At 44.2% G+C, this 24,236-nt stretch overlaps 2 protein-coding genes and 1 pseudogene across 4 annotated transcripts in view; 1 reads left to right on the forward strand and 2 right to left on the reverse strand.

Moving 5' to 3' along the window:
- The window catches only part of PTGR1 (prostaglandin reductase 1), a 30,398-nt gene extending 19,344 nt beyond the window's left edge, over nucleotides 1–11,054 (reverse strand). The window contains exons 1-5 of one of the 3 annotated variants that reach the window (XM_055580348.1): nucleotides 10,833–11,054; nucleotides 10,070–10,396; nucleotides 9,535–9,650; nucleotides 1,342–1,387; nucleotides 372–428 (exon numbers count right to left, since the gene is read on the reverse strand). In XM_055580348.1, coding sequence (XP_055436323.1) covers nucleotides 372–428; nucleotides 1,342–1,387; nucleotides 9,535–9,640 — 209 coding nt within the window. In that variant the 5' untranslated portion in view covers nucleotides 9,641–9,650; nucleotides 10,070–10,396; nucleotides 10,833–11,054. Of the gene's footprint in view, nucleotides 1–371; nucleotides 429–1,341; nucleotides 1,388–9,534; nucleotides 9,651–9,993; nucleotides 10,397–10,832 lie in introns of all 3 variants that reach the window. The other 2 variants (XM_055580346.1, XM_055580347.1) reach the window with 2 other exon arrangements.
- On the reverse strand, nucleotides 6,051–8,189 carry LOC129648512 (pleckstrin homology domain-containing family A member 1-like; annotated as a pseudogene).
- Nucleotides 11,055–22,962: 11,908 nt separating the features above from the next.
- Nucleotides 22,963–23,786, forward strand: LOC129651777 (40S ribosomal protein S3-like). Its single transcript, XM_055580349.1, is given in 2 exon segments — nucleotides 22,963–23,401; nucleotides 23,403–23,786. Coding segments are annotated over 2 exon segments (732 nt in total). The 5' UTR covers nucleotides 22,963–22,993; the 3' UTR covers nucleotides 23,727–23,786.
- Nucleotides 23,787–24,236: the final 450 nt, after the last annotated feature.

The following is a 24,236-nucleotide window of genomic DNA, read 5'->3' on the forward strand; positions in this document are numbered from 1 at the left end:
TCTGTCCATGGGATTTCCCAGGCAAGAATACTGGAGTGGGTTGCCATTTCCTTCTCCAGGGGATCTTCCCAACCCAGGGATCGAACCCGGGTCTCCCGCATTGCAGGCAGATGCTTTACCATCTGAGCCACCAGGGAAACCCTCAAAAGTAAGGATAGCAAAGCTAAATTGCAATGATAAGAATTTTGCCTTCTTCCCTCCCCATCAGCTAGTCAGGAAAAGGACAGATTTCCCAAGTAATTTCCAAGGTTGAACAGTGAGTGACCCACACAACCTGAAGAGATTGTAGGAGTGATGGACAGAAACAGGGCCCAGCAGGAGGTAAAGGGGAGACATATTTTCCAAGCACTGGGACAAAAGGATATCACTACCTGGCCACTTGCTCTCCCATCATCATGTCACCCTCCTTCAAGCTTTTTGCCATAATTCTGAAACAAAACAAAACCATTCTTAATATATAGGAGCATCTGGGAGAAAATGGTCTTAAGTTTCAAGCCAAATGGAAAACCACTAGGGAACTGTATATAAAACTGAAACCCAGCCACATGAGGGCAGTACAACTGGGTGGAATTGGGGAGGAAAGCTGTAACAGGCAGTTCTGATCTGGTAGTATTTTTCTATGAAATGAACGTGAGAATTTTACCATCACGCTCAATTGTGGCTGAATTTCTACCAATGACTTTGAAAACATAACCCAGGTTCCACTGGGCACTTGTTACCCAAAACACTAGACATGCAAAAAGAAATGCTAGTTAACATCTGGAAATACATTTTTCACTTTAGATTTGAATCTCTATCAATCAACTGTGAAAAAAAAGTATTTAAAAGAATGATGACTGCATTGTCCACCTAGGCAAAAAGTTATTGACTCAGTGGCCAATGAAAGCTTTTATTCCCTCCCCACCCCGAATTGCTTACTAAGTACACACAGTTTAGTCAGCTGCAGATTACCTAAATTACAAGAATATATGTAAAGGAAAGGCAAGAAAATCTAATTTTAGCCTCAGCCATCTTCCTCTACCCAAATGATTTGCCAACAGTGACATGGAGAAACTGGAGTTTGGCTTATTTCTTCTTTTAGTGTCTTGGGAAGCAATTCTGATGAATGACGAGGGGCAAATTGAACACAATAAGATAGGGGATGCTTGTAAAATAAAGGGGCCGGTGTTGTCTACCATCATTCTGCTCAGACTTTTGCCTGAAAAAGATGAGCATCTGTGAATCCCATCACTGACATCATACTGGGAGAAATGGGGAAGTGACAGTGGATTATTCTAAGATAGCCCATGGCAAGGTAGTATCCAATGCACAACATAAGAATTTTCCAGAGGAAAATAATACCTCATGTAAGGATCCACAGTCAAGTACAAAGCTTCCAGCAGGACCTCTGCAAAATAAAGCATTCCACAGGCAATTAGAAACCTTGGCCTTGTGCCTTACCTCTGGCCTTCTCAATGAACAAAGACAGTCTTCCTGCTTCAGGCTTATGCTCTCATCTGTGCTTTCTGGATGTTTTTTGTTTGTTTGTTTTTTGTTTTAGAATTAATTTTGAGCATTTATTCTCATCATTACAGTTGGACATATAAAGAGATCAGACACAAAAGTAAACATTGGGAAGCACACATATATTTCCATTCTGAAAAAGTCATGTTATAGTTACAGAAAAAAATGCAGCAAATATTAAGGTATTCAAAGTAATTTTTAAACAATTCAGATGTGGCATACTTACAACAAAAGTATAAGTTTTAAAATAATTAAATAATTTTCATAGAATCATAAAAGTACTGAGACAAAGAGACCCTGAAACTCACAAGAACATTTTCCTATGCTATTGAATACAAGGGTAGTTCTATAAAAAGTCCGAAAATAAAGCTAATATTTTTCCACTCTGAAGTATATTAAATTACTATACCAAAATATTAAAATGAACATGCAATGTGGGAGCTGTACCAAAGAAAACAGTATTAAAGTCCTGAATATTACCAACTGTCTGCACAATATGTCTTAGGTGTGTTCATGAAAAATGAGCTTTCTAAAAGAGCCGATGTAATGGATATATCTGCAGAGAAAGAGAATAAATAAAGCTTTTTCATTCTATCATTTTCAAATGTAACTGCAAAAAAGAAAAAAAATCTAATATAAGTTTTCAAAGTATTAGCTTATGAATAAAAATGTGGAGTGGTGCATTCTTTATGCATTTGGGTTTTTAAACTGATGCTATGATCATTGTAGTAAAATAGATAGTAACATCTAGACCCCAAAACTGTAGTAAGAAATCCACTCCCTCTTTCTCTTTCTCAAACAAGAAGTCATCTTAGAAAATGGAAAGGAGAAACAGTGACATGTGTGAATTCAAAACAACACAGTACTATAATGTGGCAAAAAATCATAAAAACAGCAGCATGTGAAATTCAAGACTATTTTCTTAGAGCAAATGTTTAAGACTGAACCATAAAAACACTACTTGGTCATACTGGTCTATTATTCAACTCCTGAAATAATGACTTTTTAGAGAGGTGCTTATATTTATGATATCCCCATGATTAAATGTATACTCAAATTTGTGTTTTAAAACATATATTGAGGGGCTTCCATGGCAGTCTAGTTAAGACTTAACCTTCCAATGCAGGGGGCTAAGATCCCATATGCTTTGGGGCCAAAAAACCAAAACATAAAACAGAGGCAATAATGTAACAAATTCAATAAAACACTTTAAAATTGGTCCACATTAAACAAATCTTTAAAAAAGACACATTTAAAATATAAATATTACACAGATAGTAGAATAACAGTATTCCAGTATCTCTAACACAAAATGGCATGTTATTTAGCACATTAACCTATGCTACTGAAAATTAATTTTATCCTAATTCTATAAAACCCATCATGTAGGACTTTTGAGTACATTAATCTCAAAACATTCCTAAACAAGATAAAAAAACACAGACACTTGAATATAGATTATTAGTGACAAAAAGCAGAGACTACGACCACCTGACTAAGGGTCTTTACATATAAACTTGAGGTCCTTACATATAAATTTGAGGTCTTTCACTGATCCAAATATAGAAGAAAGAGCCGAAGAGCTGACACACTGGAAAAGACCCCGATGATGGGAAAGACGGAGGGCAAAAGAAGCGGGCGACAGAGGATGAGATGGTTGGAATTGCATCACTGACTCAACGGACATGAATTTAAACAAACTCCAGGAGTCTTTACATATAAACTTGAGGTCTTTCACTTACCCAAACATGGAAGTAAGGACTATTTACAAAACTTTGACAAGAAAGTCAAATCTCCAAGAAATTTCACGGCAAAGAATTTTCACAAAATGCTGTACATCTTGACTAAAGTTTTACAAATGTCCAAGTTATAGCTTATTTGAATTCTAATTCTCCCCCTTTCTCCACCCCAGTATAACCCACAACCCTTACTGCTAGTCCAATAACATCCTCTATGCAAAACTCACTGCTCACCTTGAGATTCAGAGCATCAAAAATGGTTATAATTTCAAAATTGTCCAATTTATAGTGTACATTTTACAGCACCACAGATGATGTCAAGAGTTTAGATATCTTTGGCACTATTTCATTCAATAATATTAACCAATAAGAATGCATAGAGTTTGAACATCTAATAGGAAGTCACAGTAGCATTTTAAAAATAACCAAAATACTTAAGAAGCATTTTCATGTTTTAAATTGTGAAACATTTAAACTGTCAAGTTCACTAGGAAAAAAGTGTCACACACACACTTTTATCACTGCATGAAAACAAAGCATCAGACAGTTGCTACTGAGACACATTAGGGCTTTTTTCTTTTCTTTTTAAAAGAAACTGTTACCGAGCCCAAGCTCGTTCTGCTTGCCAGAGTGTGGAGGGGCTCACTCTGGCACTGGCCAAGGGTGCAGCAAAGCCCCTATTGTACCCTGAGTAGAAAGATGCGACCCAAGAAAGCGGCCGGGTCTCAGGAAGTAACGGGCTGCTCTAGCAAGGTCATCCTCAAGCTCTCAAGGAGCAAGACATGTGGGCAGCGGAAACCGTGATGGCCACGCAGGAGGAGTTGACATGCCTGTTACTGGGATCCTGTCTGATGTGGCAGGCACCCTGGGCTCAGCCTGCCACTGGCTTCCCTGGTCAGTTTTGACCTATGAAGTGGCTGGGGAGCTGGCATCCCCGGAGCGGAGCTCCCACCTGGCCGCTTGCACAGTGGGTGGGCAGTGGGCACAGGCTGGTCTGGTGGGCTAGAGCTGTGGCGGAGTGGCCTCTGCCTTAGAGGCCCATGCCAGCTGGCTCCAGGGAGAGAGCAAGAAAGGGCCCATCACACTTTGGGTAGGCCACTATTACAAAACTACATTTAGTTAGGTTACTCCCTAGCTTCTTGGCTTTCTGTTGTCTGACTCTTTGTGACCCCATGGACTGCAGCACACCAGGCTTCCCTGTCCTTCACTATCTCCCTGAGTTTGTTCAAATTCATGTCCATAGAGTCGGTGATGCCATCCGGCCATCTCACCCTCTGCCAACCCCTTTTGCCCTCAATCTTTCTTAGCATCAGAGTCTTTTCCAATGAGTCAGTTCTTTGCATCAAGTGGCCAAAGTATTGGAGCTTCAGCTTCAGCATCAGTCCTTCCAATGAATACTCAGGATCAATTTCCTTTAGGATTGACTGCTTTGGTCTCCTTGCAGGTCAAGGGATTCTCAAGAGACTTCTCTAGCACCACAGTTCAAAAGCATCAATTCTTCGGTGTTCAGCCTTCTTTATGGTCCAACTCTCACATCCATATGTGACTACTGGAAAACCATAGCTTTGACTAGATGGACATTTGTCAGCAAAGTAATGTCTTTGCTTTTTAACATGCTGTCTAGGTTTGTCATAACTTTCCTTCCAAGGAGCAAGCATCTTTTAATTGCATGGCTGCAATCACTGTCTGCAGTGATTTTGGAGCCCAAGAAAATAAAATCTGTCACTGCTTCTACTTTTTCCCCTTCTATTTGCCTTGAAGTGATGGGAACAGATGCCATGATCTTAGTTCTTTGAAAGTTGAGTTTCAAGCCAACTTTTTCCCTCATCAAGAGGCTCTTTAGTTTCTCTTTGTTTTCTGCCATTAAAGTGGTATCATCTGCATATCTGAGGTTGTTGATATTTCCCCCCGGGGCAATCTTGATTTCAGCTTGTAACTTATCCAGCCTGGCATTTCACATGATGTACTCTCCATAGATGTTAAATAAACAGGCTGACAATACAGCCTTGTCATACTCCTTTCCCAATTTTGAACCAGTCAGTTGTTCCATGTAAAGTTCTAACTGTTGCTTCTTGACCCGCATACAGGTTTCTCAGGAGACAGGTAAGGTGGTCCTGGTATTCCCATCTCTTTAAGAATTTTCCACAGATGGTTGTGATCCACACAGTTAAAGACTTTAGTGTAGTCAATGAAGCAGATATTTTTCTGGAATTCCCTTGCTTTCTCTATGATTCAACAAATGTGGGCAATTTGATCTCTGGTTCGTCTGCCTTTTCTAAACCCATTTTGTTCTTGGCTTACCAGCTTATAAGAGAGGATGGCAATGATGCAGGATACTATATGCATTAAAACCCATTTCCCCTTTATGACTGGCGAGAAGCCTTGTGAAAGAACACTGAGGGCGGATGAGGCAGGTCAGGCTCCACGTGTTTCCGCCTGACATACACATCACTGACCGGAAGGCCCTGTCCTCCAAGTCCACAGGGTCACAGGCTTGTTCCCGAGGGCCATTTTTACTTTGAAGTTTTAGCAGAGCGTGTTCAGTCACTGTGGAAGCTGGTTCTCTTGGAAAAGACAGTCAAGCTTTTGAAGTTCCCTGGCTTGACCTTGGCAAGAGATTCATAAAATCCTCCCTGCAAGGGGTTGCTGTGAGAGGCTGTGGAATGTGGGGTGGCTGCTGCAGCACGGGCAGAGCGGAGGGCATGTTCGGATTCGGAAGGACTGTTGGAATGCTCTTCTGTATACACAGATTTCACAGCCTTCTTCCTGCAGCCTAGAAGATGCAGATCTGTGGGTCCTGCAGCATTACAATGGCACTCAAAACTGCATGCATCCAACTGTGCCATCAGCCTGCACATAGAAAGTTCGAGACAATGTTACAGTCTCAAAGAGGGTGTCTCTCATCATCATGTCACTTTGCTGACATTCCTGGACTTGATGAAGCTCTTTAAGTGGCTGTACACAGAGAGGTTCCTTTTTCAGTTCAGATCCGAAGTAGGCTACTATGTCTCCATCCAACTGAAAATATCTTCTCTTTCAGTTTTTCTTCACTGCTCCTTGTTCGACACAATAACCAGCTTTGATCACTGCACTGTCTGAAGGCAGTTTGGGAGGAAAGTAAGGAAGATGGCTTTGTGACCGCTTCACCTTATTTCTGTCAATACTTTCACCACATTCGTTTATTTCTTTTTGCTGAGTTGGGGTAACAATGGGCACACCCCAACAGTGTCAGTTCTGTAAGACATTTGCTTCTTTCACATTCACCTGGGCAACTTGGGTTATCAGAATGAGGCTGTGATGGGCAGCTAGATGGGAGAGAGGCTCAAGAAGGAGGGGATATATTATACTTGATGGCTCAGTGGTAAAGAATCCGTTTGCCAGTGCAGGAGATGTGCTGTCCAATCCCTGGGTCGGAAAGCCCCTGGAGAAGAAAACAGCAACCCACTCCAGTATTCCTGCCCAGGAAATCCCATGGACAGAGGAGCCTGTTGGGCTACAGTCCATGGGGTCGAAAACAGTCAGACAGGACTTAGCAAGTAAACAACAAATAGCTGATTCACATTATTGTACAGCAGAAACCGATACAACATTGTAAAGAACTTACCCTCCAATTAAAAATAAATTTTAAAAAAGAAAAAGATTAATACCTCGTTTTGGTACTGTCATTTTTATAGCTTTGTTTACCACATTTACTCATTCTACTAGATCCTGCTGATCACTGACTTGTAGGAAATATTTTCTCCTCCCTGCATTCACAGCAAAACAGAACTCAGCCTTTGGCCTTTGCTTAGTTGCATCCTTGACTTTGAAATGTGGGTAAGTTTAATGACTCCAACAGTGATGATGGATCCAGAAAGCAGGTTCTGTGGATGATCCACGTACCAAACAAAACTCTCTTCTCTGGGATCCAGTGTGAAGTACCTCGGAAAAAAATTCCCACTGTTTGCACTTTCTTCACTGTCTAATAAACCACAAATGCGGTTCTGACAAGCCACGTAAAGCCTTTCCCAGCTTGAACATTACACAGCGCCCCGCCTATCCTTCGAGCCGCCCAGCGGGCTTCAGCGACCTCTGAGCTCTACGGGCCGCGCCTCTCCCAGACCCGGCGCCGCCGCGATTACCGATTATTGCACCAGTCTTCATGTCTGTCCTTGGCCTGGAACACCCGCGTAGGCCTGCCCCGCGTCCCACAGGTACCGAGCTTCGGGTTGGGGAGCAGGGGAAAGAGATGGCCCCCACGAAGGCTCACCCGCGCACTGCGCACAGGTGACCACGCAGCCTCAGCCCCGCCAGACGGCAGCCAAGATTCCGGAGCGAGCACTTCCTGTGCTTTCTCTTATGTCTATTTACTGGGCATTCACTTCATGCTTTACATAGATTATTTCCTATGATGTTCTGAACAGTTATTGTTTCCATTTTATTAAAGCTTAGGTTGACACTCCAGTACTTTGGCCACCTCATGTGAAGAGTTGACTCATTGGAAAAGACTCTGATGCTGGGAGGGATTAGGGGCAGGAGGAGAAGGGGACGACAGAGGATGAAATGGCTGGACGGCATCACTGACTCGATGGACGTGAGTCGGAGTGAAGTCCGGGAGTTGGTGATGGACAGGGAAGCCTGGTGTGCTGTGATTCATGGGGTTGCAAAGAGTCGGACAGGACTGAATGACTGATCTGATCTGATAAGTATCTTGCCCAGGGCCACATTTGTAACTGCTATTCCACGGAGCTCACATAGGGTTTTATTATCAGCCCATTAGTATTTTACAATGCATGCATTTTCCTGGAGTGATTCTCATGCACCCATCCTCTGGAATTTTGATTCTGGGTTTTGGCTATGGCAACCCAGATGGATGGATAACAGTAACCCTGTTAGTTAATTGCATGCCTGTTACCCAAAGCTTACCTGCCTGAAAACAGCCCTTAGCAGATGTTCTGCAAAGCTCATCTCCAAACACGTGATGGGGTGCCTTGCCATTTCTCTCCCTTCAACTTCCTCAGGCTTGCCTCATCCTTCCAGTTCCCCCAAGGGGATGGGAGGCCACTCAGTGAAGAAGCTTTCCCCTCCTTGTTTGCTCCAGGGATAGGTCTGAGCTCTGCACACAGCTGCTAGCAGCGCAGCCCCACTGTTATCATGGGACTCACTGGGACAGAGAGGAAATCCTCCCCCATGGCTGGCCAAAGTCAGGAAGAACCATGCCCCCAGGCATGTGTTGCAATCACCAAGGAGAGAAGAGGAATCCTCCAACATGACATCGAGGCTTCACAGAGACAACCTTGGTAAGGTCTCTGCGGTAGAAGTGAAAGGGCCACAGATACTACCCATCCCTGTGTGGGAGCGTCTTTGCCATCTTCCCACCAAAAAGTCTACGGTGGGACCTCCCTGGTGGTCCAGAGGTTTAGACTTCACGTTCCAGTGCAGGGGGTGCAGGTTCGGTCCCTGGTCAGGTAGCTAAGATCCCACATGCCTCTTGGCCAAAAAAACCAAAGCATAAAACAGAAGCAATATTGTAACAAATTCAATAAAGGCTGAAAAAAATGGTCCACATTAAAAAAAAAATCTTAAGGAAAAAGAAGTCTGCTGCTGCTACTGCTGCTGCTAAGTTGTTTCAGTCAAGTCCGACTATGTGCGACCCCATAGACGGCCTCCTACCAGGCTGTTCTGTCCCTGGGATTCTCCAGGCTAAACATGGGAGTGGGTTACCATTTCCTTCTCCAATACATGAAAGTGAAAAGTGAAAGTGAAGTCGCTCAGTTGTGTCTGACTCTTAGCGACCTCATGGACTGCAGCCTACCAGGCTCCTCCGTCCATGGGATTTTCCAGGCAAGAGTACTGGAGTGGGGTGCCATTGCCTTCTCCAAAAAGAAGTCTGTGGCCATACTTTGAATTTGGGCTTAGCTATGTGACTAGCTTTGATGAACAGCATATTAGCAAACAGTCCTTGCATATTGGAGCTTGCCAGTTCCTGCTGCTCTAGATTTATGAAATCACAGAAAATAACAAAGAGCTCAAACCAGCATGTTAGAAAGGCCACAGAGAGGAGAACTCAGGAGTGCACCCTCAGAAGGACAGTTAACATGACATGTGAGTAATGCCCATCCCGAAGGAACCATTTAGCCCAGATAAGATGTACAGAATGCTTGCCGAATTAATCCTGCCTAAACTGCCAACCCACAGAATCGTGATCTAGTAAATGATTGTTTTAAGTCTCTAAATGTTGGGGTGGTTTGTTATTCAGCAAAAGTGAACTGACACAGTCTCTTCCAACTTAAATCTCATGAGTATGACTTACCTCCATCTTTTAAGGGTGGGAGTTCAACTGTCTTCAGTTCAAAGTCACTATTAGTAGGGTAACCTACAAAGTGTTTCTTCAGGGTCCAGCTCTTTGCATGAACCATCCTGAAGCTCCTAGAATCAGTAAACATGCAGTCAATGTCATGATGTGACTGATTTCTTATGACTCCTGAGTGTTGCCCGAAGGCAAACAGAGGGTTTACCCATCATCAACTTTATCATTTAACCTCAATCATGTTTATTTAGTATTCACTGTTCCTGCTGCTGTTCTAAGCACGGCATACTTATCTCATTTTACCCTCATAACTTCCCTGTAAGAGGGGTATTATTATCATTGCCAGGGCACAGTGTACAGATGAGGAAATGAGTCTACCTTAGAAATTTCCAAGGCAAGTAACAATATTAACCCACACAGACTTTTCCTAGCCACTGCTAAGGCTAGGAAGTGAACAGATACCTGGAGTGCAGATATTCCATTTCTCTCCTCATATGAAGCGAATTCTAAGAAAAAGCATCAAACACAAAGAACCTACTAGAAGTCCATGCACGTCTTTCAGACAGAGCGCTGCCTTCTAAGACAAGCAGTCTTCAAAACTGACAGCCACTGGGTGGCGATGCTGCTCAGCCTCATTTTCAAAGGCGCGTTTTCTTTGGCAGCAAAGAAGAAATCAAGAGTACATTTGCCAGCGTCCAAGGCCCAGAGAAGAGAATTCAAGTGACCCCGAGCTCTTGGGTCAGAATATTTTGCTTGGAGCGATGTAGGTGGTTGGAGCCGAAACCTTACTGTTCCTAATTGTCTTCCCCCTTCAGAAAGGCAGCCGCTGAGAATTTTGGATTCGCCGTTAAGTCCGGAAGCACCCCTGCAAGGCGGACGACCACAGACGCAGGCGAGGATCATGAGAAGTCCCACCCGCCAGAGAATGGGGTCCAGGATCACTCACCCCCGGATCCCACCCCCTCGCCTTGCCCATACGCGGGCGTTAAACTCCCGCCTTTCTTCTTCCACGCTTGTGCCACTTTTGCTGTCCCGCAAGTTCCTTGCTAGCCCCTGCCCGGTGCAGGGGGCTACACCTGCACCCCAAATGCTGCCAGGCCATGCCCTTCTCTTAGGCAGCCATCTGCGATCTCTAAGAACCTGCAGGGAGCAGGAGCATGGCCGGGACATCCTGCTTTCAAGTTTCCTCTGAGTGCAAGACGCAGAGGTTACCCAGCATTAGGAGAGGGCGAGCACCGGGCAAACGCTGTGCCATGGCGGGTCTAGGTACCCTGGAGATGCGGGGGGAGACGTTTACTTACGAGTCTGCAGGATCCACTTCCTGAAGCCTAAGGTTGGGACTGCGGAGCAGAGTTGCGGGAGCGGGAATTTAGGGCTGGTCTCTACAGAGGGTGGGGCTTCTTCCAGGGCAGGACTGTTGGGAGAGTTTACAGGAGGGAAAACCAGGGTTCCAGGAGAGAGAGCGAGAGCGAGTGAGCGAGCAAGCGAGAGAGAGATTGTGTGTGTGGGTGCGCGCGCGCGCGCGCGCGCGCGTGTGCGTGTCTGTGTGTGTGTAGGGGGTTCTTGCAACATTAAAAGCCTCCACTGGAGCCCTGCCCGGGTAGTACTGTGTCTGCTTCAGTGTCTTAACTGGAAACCCACTGCAAGAGGCTGCTTGGGAACCAGCTGCTCCCCAGCCTCCCAGGCAGGGAGGAGGGGCACAAAGGCGGGTCCCCTAGAGGCCTGAGCCAGAGAGCGCCTCCTCAGCCTTGCAGCTTTCAGTTCCGTTCAATTCAGTCGTTCAGTTGCTCAGTCGTGTCCTACCCTTTGCGACCCTATGGACTACAGCGCGCCAGGCCTTCCTGTTCATCACCAACTCCCGGAATTTACTCAAATTCATGTCCATTGAGTCGGTGATGCCATCCAACCATCTCATCCTCGGTCTTCCTGTTCTCCTCCTGCCTTCTATCTTTCCTAGCATCAGGGTCTTTTCAAGTGAGTCAGTTCTTCGCATTAGGTGGCCAAAATATTGAAATTTCAGCTTCAACACCAGTCCTTCCAATGAATATTCAGGACTGATCTCCTTTAGGATGGACTGGTTGGATCCCTGTGCAGTCCAAGGGACTCTCAAGAGTCTTCTCACATACCACAGTTTAAAAGCATCAGTTCTTTGGGGCTCGGCTTTCTATACAGTCTAACTCTCACATCCATACATGACTATTGGAAAAATCATAGCCTTAACTAGACGGACCTTTGTTGGCAAAGTAGTGTCTCTGCTTTTTAATATGCTGTCTAGGTTGGTCATAACTTTGCTTCCAAGAGGTAAGCTTCTTTTAATTTCATGGCTGCAATCACCATCTGCAATGATTTTGGAGCCCAAAAAAAGAAAATCTGCCACTGTTTCCACTGTTTCCCAATCTATTTGACATGAAGTGATGGGACCAGATGCCATGATATTAGTTTTCTGAATGTTAAATTTTAAGCCAACTTTTTCACTCTCCTCTTTCACTTTCATCAAGAGGCTCTTTAGTTCTTGTTCGATTTCTGCCATTAGGGTGGTGTCATCTGCATATCTGAGGTTATTGATATTTTTCCCAGCAGTCGGAGACTGGAGGGACCGCACTCCAGTACTCTTGCCTGGAAAATCCCATGGATGGAGGAACCTGGAAGGCTGCAGTCCATGGGGTTGCTGAGGGTCGGACATGACTGAGCGACTTCACTTTCACTTTTCACTTTCATGCATTGGAGAAGGAAATGGCAACCCACTCCAGTGTTCTTGCCTGGACAGTCCCAGGGATGGGGCAGCCTGGTGGGCTGCCGTCTATGGGGTCGCACAGAGTCGGACATGACTGAAGTGACTTAGCAGCAGCAGCAGCTTGATTCCAGCTTGTGCTTCATCCAAACCAGCATTTCACATGATGTACTCTGCATAGAAGTTAAATAAGCGCGATGACAATATACAGCCTTGGCATACTCCTTTCCCATTTGGAACGGCCATGTCCAGTTCTAACTGTTGCTTCCTGACCTGAATACAGATTTCTCAAGAGGCAGGTAAGGTGGTCTGGTATTCCCATATCTTTCAGAATTTTTAAAAAGTTTCTTGTGATCCACACAATCAAAGGCTTTGGCATAGTCGATAAAACAAAATAGATGATTTTCTGGAACTCTCTTGCTTTTTCGATGATCCAGAGGATGTTGGCAATTTGATCTCTGGTTCATCTGCCTTTTCTAAAACCAGCTTGAACATCTGGAAGTTCATGATTCACATACTGTTGAAGCCTGGATTGGAGAATTTTGAGCTTTACTTTGCTAGCGTGTGAGATGAGTGCAATTGTGCAGTAGTTTGAGTATTCTTTGGCATTGCCTTTCTTTGGGATTGGAATGAAAACTAACCTTTTCAAGTCCTGTGGCCACTGCTGAGTTTTCCAAATTTGCTGGCATATTGAGTGTTTCACTTTCACAGCATCATCTTTTAGGATTTAAAATAGCTCAACTGGAATTCCATCACCTCCACTAGCTTTGTTTGTAGTGATGCTTCCTAAGGCCCACTTGACTTCACATTCCAGGATGTCTGGCTCTAGGTGAGTGATTACACCATCATGATTATCCACGTCATTAAGATCTTTTTGGTATAGTTCTTCTGTGTATTCTTGCCACCACTTCTTAATATATTCTGCTTCTGTTAGGTCCATACCATATCTGTCTTTATTGAGCCCATCTTTGCATGAAATGTTTCCTTGCTATCTCTAATTTTCTTGAACAGATCTCTATCTTTCCCATTTTATTGTTTTCCTCTATTGCTTTGCATTGATCATTGAGGAAGGCTTTCTTATCTCTCCTTGCTACTCTTTGGAACTCTACATTCAAATGGGTATATCTTTCCTTTTCTCCTTTGCCTTTAGCTTCTCTCTTTTCTCGGCTATTTGTAAGGCCTTCCCAGACAGCCATTTTGGGTTTTTGCATCTCTTTTTTCTTGGGGAGCAAATGGATCCCTGCCTCCTGTACAATGTCATGAATCTCCATCCATAGTTCTTCAGGCAGTCTATCAGATCTTATCCCTTAAATCTATTTTTCACTTCTACTGTATAATCATAAGGGATTTTATTTAGGTCATACCTGAATGGTGTAGTGGTTTTCCCTACTTTCTTCAATGTAAGCCTGAATTTGGCAATAAGCAGTTCATGATCTGAGCCACAGTCAGCTCCCAGTCTTGTCTTTGCTGACTGTATAGAGCTTCTCCATCTTTGGCTGCAAAGAATATAATCGATCTGATTTTGGTATTGACCATCTGGTGATGTCCATGTGTAGAGTCTTCTCTTGTGTTCTTGGAGGAGGGTGTTTGCTATGAACAGTGCATTCTCTTGGCAAAACTCTGTTAGCCTTTGCCCTGCTTCATTCTGTATTCCAAGACCAAATTATCCTGTTACTACAGGTATTTCTTGACTTCCTACTTCTGCATTCCAGTCTCCTATAAAGAAAAGAACATCTTTTTTGGGTGTTAGTTCTAAAAGGTCTTGTAGGTCTTCATAGGACCATTCAAATTCAGCTTCTTCAACGTTACTGGTCAGGGCATAGACTTGGCTGATGGTTACACAAGGAGAAATAACCATTGCTGATGAACAAAGGCCTCAAGGAAGTCCCCACTTGTCCTCTGTTGATGGGTCTAACATGATAGACCAAGGAAGGAATCTATCATTCACAAGAGTCACAAAAATGATAACACATGGGAATATTTATAAATCTACAAAAATATGATAGATTATTATGAAGAAAGCTTTAAAACATCACTGAAGAATATAAAAGAAGACTGAACACTTGGAAAGGTTACCATGCTCTTGCACTGGAAGATTCACTATCAGTAAAACGTTATTTCTGTATATCAATTTCTACCACCCCATAGAGGAGGGATTAAATTGCAGTACAATGGAAAAGATAGAGGGAAAAGTGTGTGATTGTGTGTGTCTGTGTGCATATAAAACCTCTGGAAAGATGAAATAAACTACTGATAATATGGTTGATTCCCAGAGAAGAGCAATAGTGGAAGAATTTAGAAAGCCACTCAGGGAAAGACAGGCTGAGAAAAGACCTGAGAAAAGCTTAGGCTTTCATCATGGGCTGATCCCTGGCACAGAGATGCCCTAAACCATTTTACACATTCTGAGAAGAGGGAGGACCTGATGTCTAGAGCTGCCACGCTACACTAGTCCCCCATTTATCCATGGTTTTGCTTTGTGCAGTTTGTTAATAGCTCTCAACTACAGCCCAAAGATATTAAATGGAAAATTTCAGAAATAAGTACTTCTTCAGTTTTCCAATTGCACACCATTCTGAATAGTGTGAGATTTCTGTTGTATCCTTCTGGGAATCCCCAACCATTAATTAACACCTTCTACTGTCAACATTCACCCATCAGCATCATCATGGTTCAATGATCCAGGATCACTGAAAGCAGATGATCCTTCCTCTGACACAGTATCCAAAGGTTAATAGTGGCCTAAATGCTTGGTCAAATTGCCCACATCTTTCACCTCATTTCATTGCATAGGTATTTATCACTTCACATCATCATCATGCTAAGAAGACTGAGCACATTATAAAAAGATATCTTGTGGGAAAAACCACATTCACAAGATTTTTACTACAGTATATTATAATCACTGTTTTATCATTTTATTGTGTCTAATTTATTTTTTTAAGATTTATTTATTAATGGTTGTGCTGGGTCTACCTTACTGCCCACAGGATTCTCCAGTTGTGGTGAGTAGGGGCTGCCCTTCATTGTGGTACACTATAGTTGCCCCTTGGGGCAAAAACAAGGCCAAGCGTTAGTACCACCAGACGACCCATTTCACTCGGTACCGTGCATGGATCATAGCCCATTGGCAGGTCAGTGTGGGAGGGTTACATATACCAAGGCGGGCACATGCAGCCAGCCCCAAGTGCACCATCCATCCAGTATCCGGGCAGGTGTGGACACCCGTACAGCCCATATACCCACAGGGTGCTATGAGGGACAAGGATTATACTATAGGCCTCTTGATAACCCTACTCAAGACTAACTTTAGCACAGAGGGACAGGGGGTTCCACACTCCTGGCTCAGTACCATCCCTTGTCTCTACACAAAAAAATGCAAATTCCTGTAATTTAGCCCATGCAAGCAGGAAAGCCTTTCCACAGTCCATGCTCTCCCTGGGGGCGAGGCATGTGCTGCCGTTTCTTCACATCTTGTATAATCAAGCGCTTAGTCTCATTGCAGTCAGCCATCTTCTGATATAACCGGAAGGTGTTTTGTTTCTGGGTCCAGTTAGTCCCAGTCGGAGGCTCAATATGCCAGGGAAGCCCCAGTTCAGCCCCCACGGGGAGTTAGGTGCAGATCCAACATGCCAACACATTCTTTACCATCGCATAGATGTGTGCTCAGTTTACAATCATATCGGTCATGACACACATGGAACTCATGTTGCAGAACCCATGGGGCCAGAAGAGCCACCCACCGCATGTGGGGTGCCTTTATCTTCCATGGCCAAGTCCATTCCACCGTCTGTCCCTGTGAAATCCTGGTCGGAGCCGGCAGCAAGATATTGCCTCAGTTTCGGTATCCAGGCCTTAACAGAATGTCTGTTTTTACTTGCAATTGTATAGGTGTGGCATCACGGTGCAGGAGAGCCTCCACAGGGGCAACTCCACCCCTGTAAGGTTTCTCATTAAGGACCCGCACAGGGAGTTATCTGATTTCGAAAGGCAAGGACACAGTCTTCAACTTAACTCTTTGGCCACCATAGACATCAGTGAGTGCTCTCGGACCAGGAAACTGCTCTGACTTGTTGTAAAGAAGGCTGCATTCGTCCCAGCATCAACCAGAGCCACTACTCTCTGTATATTGGCCTGTGACCAGTGAATTACAAGCCCTACATGGGGCCTCAGGTCCCTACCTGGGGTCTTCAGGCAGACACCTTAAGCCTGAGAAGGTTAGAAGAGTTGAGCTCCAAATCCTACATTAACCTTTCATAGGAAGAGAGACACTTCCTCCATCATTGAAGGAAGAAAAGAAAATATGGATATAGATGCAGAGTGTGTTAGTCGCTCGGTCGTGTCTGACTGTTTGCGACGCTATAGACTGTAGCCCAACAGTTTCCTCTGTCCATATTATTCTCCAGGCAAGAATAATGCAGTGGGCAGCCATTCCCTTCTCCATGAATCTTCCTGACCAAGGGATTGAACTGGGGTCTCCTACATTGTGGGCAGACTGTCTACCATCTGAGCTACCAGGGAAGAAGCCCAGATGCATAGAAGCTGGTAGCTTTGACCACAAAATGACAAGGTCTCCAGTCTAATGGCTTCTATTTTCTCAGTGAAGCATGATGTAAGTGGATCTCTTGAGGGCTGAGGTGTGAGGAGGGCTGAGGTGAAAGTATAAAATTGTCACCAGTGTGTGTGAGAAAGCAAACATACTGGAGAATCCTGGAGTTGCTGGGCAGGGTTGAGTGTGCCTACACATTGTCTGTGATAATGAAAATAAAACCAACTAGTCTGGTTGTGTGGTTTTTCACAATGTTTAGCTGCTTATAGGGAGGAATTGAAAAGTCAATAATTGGTTTTATTTTGGGGTTTATGCCAAGAAGATTGGTGGTCAAAGAAAAAAGCAAAGAAGCTGAAAGCATTTACCAGGGAATAGTTTCATGGAGCATGTTGGAATCTTATCTGAACTGGATGAAAAATTAATGTCTACTATCATTATGGTCATTAAGTCCCCAAAATCAAAACCAGGGAAAGAAGAGCACATTAAGGAATTCCTTGGTGGTTCAGAGGTTAGGACTCCAGGCTCTCAATGCTGAGGGCCAGATTGAATCCCTGGCCAGGAAACTAAAATCCCGCAAGCCATTTTGGGGGGTGGAGCACCCCCCAAAAGAAGAGCATATAAGGGGGGTCGGCTCATGGCGGGGGTGGGGCAGGGGTTCCCAGTTGTGCTCTCGGGGGTTGCCATTGCAGCTGGGAACGCCCATTTCATGCGCTCCTGGGTCCCCAAGGATCGGCATCCAGTGGGCGCAGCAGAGGGGTGCGGACCACAGAATCCTGGTTGGTGGGAGCCTGTTAGTTCCTTGTTCCTTACCAGGACCTCCTGTGATGGAAGTTGCTAGGACCTCTGGACTGCAGTCTCCCATCTCTTGCTGACCTCTTGCTGACCTCTGCAGAATCCTGGTTGGTGGGAGCTTGTTAGTTCCTTGTTCCTTACCAGGACCTCCTGTGACCCAAGGCACAATGGTTACTAATAGACTTCCCACAGTACTTCTTCATTCCATGTGGACTCCTTCAAGGACAGTGGAGCATCACAGCTTCCCTTGAACTTCGCCTGGGAATGCTACGGAGATGTACGTTGATTTGGACAAACTTGATGGACTTAAAGCAGACGAATATATAGGTGAACTATAAAGAAAGCTGAGCACAGAAGAATGGATGCTTTTGAACTGTGGTGTTGGAGAAGACTCTTGAGAGTCCCTTGGGTTGCAAGGAAATCCAACCAGTCCATCCTAAAGGAAATCCGTTCTGGGTGTTCATCGAAGGACTGATGTTGAAGCTGAAACTCCAGTTTTTGGAGAGCTGACTCATTTGAAAAGACCCTGATGTTGGGAAAGATTGAAGACAGGAGGAGAAGGGGATGACAGCGGATGAGATGGTTAGATGGCACCAGCGACCCAATGGTCATGAGTTTGGGTAAACTCTGGGAGTTGGTGATGGACAGGGAGGCCTGGTGTGCTGCGGTTCAATGGGGGTCACAAAGAGTCGGACACGACCGAGCGACTGAACTGAACTGAACAGAAAAACAAATGCTGTTCAAGGACACTGAAAGAACCCTTATGTTGAAAATCAGATCTGTATTGTGAGCAATGCTTAGAAATCCATGAGTTGACACATAGTATTACGCCTATCATCCTGGTAGTTCCCTCAGTGAAATATGTTGCGAAAAGCTCTTCCTTTGTAGTATAGATTCATGAAGAAGCTAAATAGCATGAATCCTTTACGTTGACAACTGTGAATTTAAATCTCCTGTGAATCCTATGTGACAATCACACATACCAACATGATTTATTAGTATTATATCAATATTTTTAGTCCTACTGTATTTCAACTAAAAATGTCACTATACAATGGTACATGAAGTCAAGACATAAAATCAGGGCAAATACAAAATATTCCATCCTTTGAGAAAGGGAGCGAAAAAATAATGTGCTTTGCCTATTGCATTTTTATGTATCAGATCCTTAAGTATTTTATTCACCACACCCAACTGAATGGTTCACAAATGTTTCAGAGAGGAAAGGATTATTTCTCTTTAACAATGAGGAGTTCAACTGCTCTCACAGCAAATAACGGACGGTAATCACCATGCAGGACAAAGTTGATTATTCATATTTAGATTACTCATTCGTTAGCTTGCCAAAGGTTCTAGATCTGTTACCACATTTTTTAAAAATAATATCCACATGTGAAAGTGAAAAAAAAAAAAAGAAGAGCATATAAATAAAAGAAACACACACGATCCTGAACAAGGATATTAAAATTGAGTTTTGTGCTCTGACAGCTCCTGACTACTTGTTCCTTTTTGGGTAAAAGGCATTCCAACAAGCCTGACAAGTGCAGTGAGGCCATTAGTAAAAAAACATGCACATTCCATTTCAGCCTCACCCAAAACAGGCATGCCTAAAAGTGTCCAGGGAGAACCCTCAGCCTCTGCTATGAGGACCAACCAAGAGATGTTTCCTCTCCCAAGACTTTCAGAGAGATCAAAAAATATAAACCACTTTCTTGTTGCTATTGTTTAGTTGCTAAATCATGTCTGATCTTTTGCAACCCCATAAACCATAGCCTGCCAGGTTCTGTCCATGGGATTCCCGGGCATGAATATTGGAATGGGTTGTCATTTCCTTCTCTGGGGGATCTTCCCAATCCAGGAATTGAAACCGCATCTCCTGCATTGGCATGTGGATTCCTTACCATTGAACCACCAGGGAAGCCCAAACCTCTTTCTTACTGACTCATTTTTCCTGGCCAAAAGCTTCTATAAATAGCTGAGCATGCAATAATAGGAGATGTGGGTTCAATCCCTGGGTTGGTAAGATCCCCTGAAGAAGAGAACAGCTACCCACTCCAGGATTTTGTCCTGGAGAATTCCATGGACTATTCCATGGGGTCACAAAGAGCTGGACACGACTGAGCAACTTTCACTTCATGCAGTAATCGGGCAGACAGATGGGGGCTTGTTATGAAACTCCATCTCCACGCATGCAGAATTTGGGAGGGCCAGCCCAGAGCTTGTGGAACACAGGCAGAATGAGATTGTCTCATGGACATGTGGAGATAAGGAGATGATGCAAAGGTGGAAATGTGTGCAGTAGACAATTAAGCATCAGGTACAAGATAAGGAGATGGCAAGCAGAGACCTCAGGCTTCCTTGGTGGCTCAGATGGTAAAGAATCTGCCTGCAATGCAAGAGATCCAGGTTCCATCCCTGGACTGGGAAGATCCCCTGGAGAAGGGAAGGACTACTCACTCCAGTATTCTTGCCTGGAGAATCCCAAAAACAGAAGAGCCTGGTGAGCTACAGTCCATGAGACTGCAAAGAGTCAGACACAACTGAGTGACTAAGCTCGCAAGCAGAGACCCCAGAACAGATTTCATGGCCTCAGAATGCCATGCAGGGGGATTCCCTGGTGGTCCAGTGGTTAAGAATTTGCCTGCTAATGCAGGGGACATGGGTTTGACCCCTGGTCCAGGAAGATTCCACATGCTGTGGGGCAACTAAGCCTGTGCTTCACAACTACTGAGCCCACACACCCTAGAACCCATGCTCCACAACATGAGAAGCCATTGTAATGAGAAGTCTGTGAACCACAACTCAAGAGTAGCCCCTACTCACTGCAAGGAGAGTCTGCATGCAGCAATGAAGACCCACGGCAGCCAAAAATACATAAATAAATAAATATTTTAAAAAAGAATGCCAGGCAGGAGCTGGGAGACATTTCCTGGGATGCTGGAGTCTAGTCCACAGTGATGTGGAACAAGAGTATCAGAGGCCATTTAGATGACCTTGTGCACACTCACATACAGCCCCCTACCCAGATCAGCATTAACAAAGCAGAACTAGATTTTCCTGGGTTCCCCACACTGAAAGCTTTAACACTGTACAATGTTCAGTGTTCTCAAACTTAACAATGTTCATCTGAATCATCCACAGATCTTGTTTAAAATCTAGTTTCTGTAAGAGTAGGTCTCAAGTGAGACTTGAGATTCTGAATCTTTAACAAGCTCAGAGCTGATTCCAATGCTACTGGTCCAGGGACCACACTTGGAGGAGCAAGGCTCCAGTACTCTTGACAGTGACCCATCTCCACAACCATTCCTCTGTGTCCCAGGTTTTATGGTGAGTTCAACTCCTCCTGAGTAACATTCTCTTCTTATTTAACATGCCTTCATTGACTTTGGCATGCCAAAGAATAGCCAGAGATGGAATAGATGGTCCAGAGTTTTAGCCTTAGCCTGACAATTTGCATCCTTTGAGAGAACCCAAGTGACTGTCCTCCAGCTTCAGACTTGGTCACCATGTGTAAGTCATGGTGGGAAAATCATGTTCACCACTTGGATTTTCTCTCTGGAGCTGGTACTGGTCATCATTCTTCCAACAGCCTTTGTCCCTCTGGAGGGTTTCCTAGATGTCCTACTTAGTGATCTATATTCTCCTAAGAATGAGTCAGTCATCAGGAAGTCAGTGGTAGTGAGTGGGTTGAGAAAGTAACAGGACAATAGAGATGCTCTGGAGGAAGATAGGCATTGCATGCTGTAATGGTGAAGAGGGGGTCAACTGAGATCCTGCAGGAAGTTCAGAAATGCAAATATGCTTCAAACCTTCTGTGGCTCTGCCATTTGGCCACTGGTATGTGATTTTGAGGGCTTCCCTGGTGGCTCAGTGGTAAAGAATCCGCCGGCAATGCAGGAGATGTGGGGGTTTGATATCTGGGTTGAAAAGATTCCCTGGAGAAGGAAATGGCAACCCACTCCAGTATTCTTGCCTGAGAAATCCATGGACAGAGAGGCTAGCAAGCTACAGTCCATGGGGTCACAAAGAATTAGACGTGGCTTAGCAACTAAACAATAACAACAAAAACAAGTGGTTTTGTATAATGGCCAGGTGTTTATAGATTCCCAAAGTCAATAACAGTGCCCTTCAAACCAGAAGATAGGATGGAGACCATGGCTGCATGAGGGAGATGCTGCATGATGCTGTGGTTGTGCAATAAGAGAATTATGCATTGAATGCTTTCAACTATTCTTTTAGAGATGGGAGTGAAAAATGAAAGTAGCTCTTTATTACTTGAATTAAGTCACTTTTGGTTGCCATATTGAGCTTCTTTAAACATGACTGCATGTTCTGTACTCAGAATTGTCAAGAATTGTGAAGGGGCTGAGATTTTTACCTCCCTTTGCTAACTGGTTACCCAGCCACATGGATGGTGGCTGACAAAATTCTTGGGTCAGAGATGAAGAACTTTATTACTTGTGGCAGAGCAAGCAGCATGCAGTTCAAGTTCATGTTGATTTCCTCTTGAAACCCCAGTTCCACAGGGACAAGACAGAGGGGACCATGTGAATGCCACACTTTCAGAGGATTTTCATTTCAGCTGAGAAACTCTGGACTTAGGGAGCCCAAATCTTTTATAAAAGACATTTGCACCAAAAGGAGACATCATTCCACCAGTTAGAAAACCAACCTTCTCCCTGCTCTGGAGAGAGACGCCTTATCTTCCAAGGCCATTTGCCATACAAGCATCCTGGAGAAAATGGGCCAGAACAGAAGTTGTCAGTGCCCCTGCTCACAGGACGTGCAGAAACACGGAGAATTGTCTTCAGACAAAAAGAACATTAGCTATCCTCCTGTATTACTATCTGCGTGCTAAGAACTGCTCTAAGAGCATTAGTGCTTTATACACATTATATCACTCAGTCCTCACAACGTTTCTTGGAGGTTATCCCCATTTCACAGATCAGAACATTCATTTTGTAATGATACAGAATCGTAGAATCTATAATGATTCAGATACTGGGGATTCTGTCTCCCCAGGTTTGGAAGGGGCATGGTGGTTCTTTTTAACTGGCCTCACAGGTGATTTTGACAGACACCAAACCTTAAGAATGTCACTAATTTAAAACATAAGCATCTTTAAATTCTCGTAACTATTTAGCCAAAGTTTTTACTCTTCTCTATACTTATGCTTACTTAGTAAAGAACTTTATTTCCTCTGATTTAAAACATAGGACTTTGAGTTCTTACTGTGTAAGGAAGACTCAGAATCAAAAAATTATGTGTATATATATATACAAATTGTTTGTAATAAATATGTTTAGAGAAAGTAGAAGCTTTGAAAGGACTGGCTCATTAAATTTAAAATGCAACATGTCCCTTTCCTTTCTGCGGCTCGCGGCGGCAAGATGGCCGTGCAAATTTCCAAAAAGAGGAAGTTTGTCGCTGATGGCATCTTCAAAGCTGAACTGAACGAGTTTCTCACTCGGGAGCTGGCTGAAGATGGGTACTCTGGAGTTGAGGTCCGAGTTACACCAACCAGGACAGAAATCATTATCTTGGCCACCAGGACACAGAATGTACTTGGTGAGAAGGGCCGGCGGATCCGGGAATTGACTGCTGTGGTTCAGAAGCGATTTGGCTTCCCTGAAGGCAGTGTAGAGCTTTACGCTGAAAAGGTAGCCACAAGAGGACTGTGTGCCATTACCCAGGCAGAGTCTCTGCGTTACAAACTCCTAGGAGGCCTTGTTGTGCGGGGGGCCTGCTATGGTGTGCTGCGGTTCATCATGGAGAATGGGGCCAAAGGCTGCGAGGTCTGTGGTGTCTGGGAAACTTCGAGGACAGAGGGCTAAATCCATGAAGTTTGTGGATGGCCTCATGATCCACAGTGGGGACCCTGTTAACTACTATGTGGACACCGCCGTGCGCCATGTGCTGCTCAGACAGGGTGTGCTGGGCATCAAGGTAAAGATCATGCTGCCTTGGGACCCAACTGGTAAGATTGGCCCTAAGAAGCCTCTGCCTGATCACGTGAGCATCGTGGAACCCAAAGATGAAATACTGCCCACCACCCCCATCTCTGAACAGAAGGGTGGGAAGCCAGAGCCGCCTGCCATGCCCCAGCCGGTACCCACAGCATAATAGGTCTCCTTGGCCGCTGGATCTGGAATCTGAATGTTGCTCTTAGTGGGCTTTATCCCAGGGATGCAAGGATTCTTCAATATCCACAAATCAATCAATGTAATACACCACATTAACAAATTGAAAAATAAAAACCATATGATTATCTCAATAGATGCAGAGAAAGCCTTTGACAAAATTCAACATCCATTTATGATAAAAACTCTCCAGAAAGCAGGAATAGAAGGAACATACCTCAACATAATAAAAGCTATATATAACAAACCCACAGCAAACATTATCCTCAATGGTGAAAAATTGAAAGCATTTCCTCTAAAGTCAAGAACAAGACAAGGGTGCCCACTTTCACCATTACTATTCAACATAGTTTTGGAAGTTTTGGCCACAGCAATCAGAGCAGAAAAAGAAATAAAAGGAATCCAAATTGGAAAAGAAGAAGTAAAGCTCTCACTATTTGCAGATGACATGATCCTCTACATAGAAAACCCTAAAGACTCCACCAGAAAATTA

The sequence above is a fragment of the Bubalus kerabau genome, chromosome 4, assembly GCF_029407905.1.
Source record: "Bubalus kerabau isolate K-KA32 ecotype Philippines breed swamp buffalo chromosome 4, PCC_UOA_SB_1v2, whole genome shotgun sequence".
NCBI classification, from domain to species: domain Eukaryota; kingdom Metazoa; phylum Chordata; class Mammalia; order Artiodactyla; family Bovidae; genus Bubalus; species Bubalus kerabau.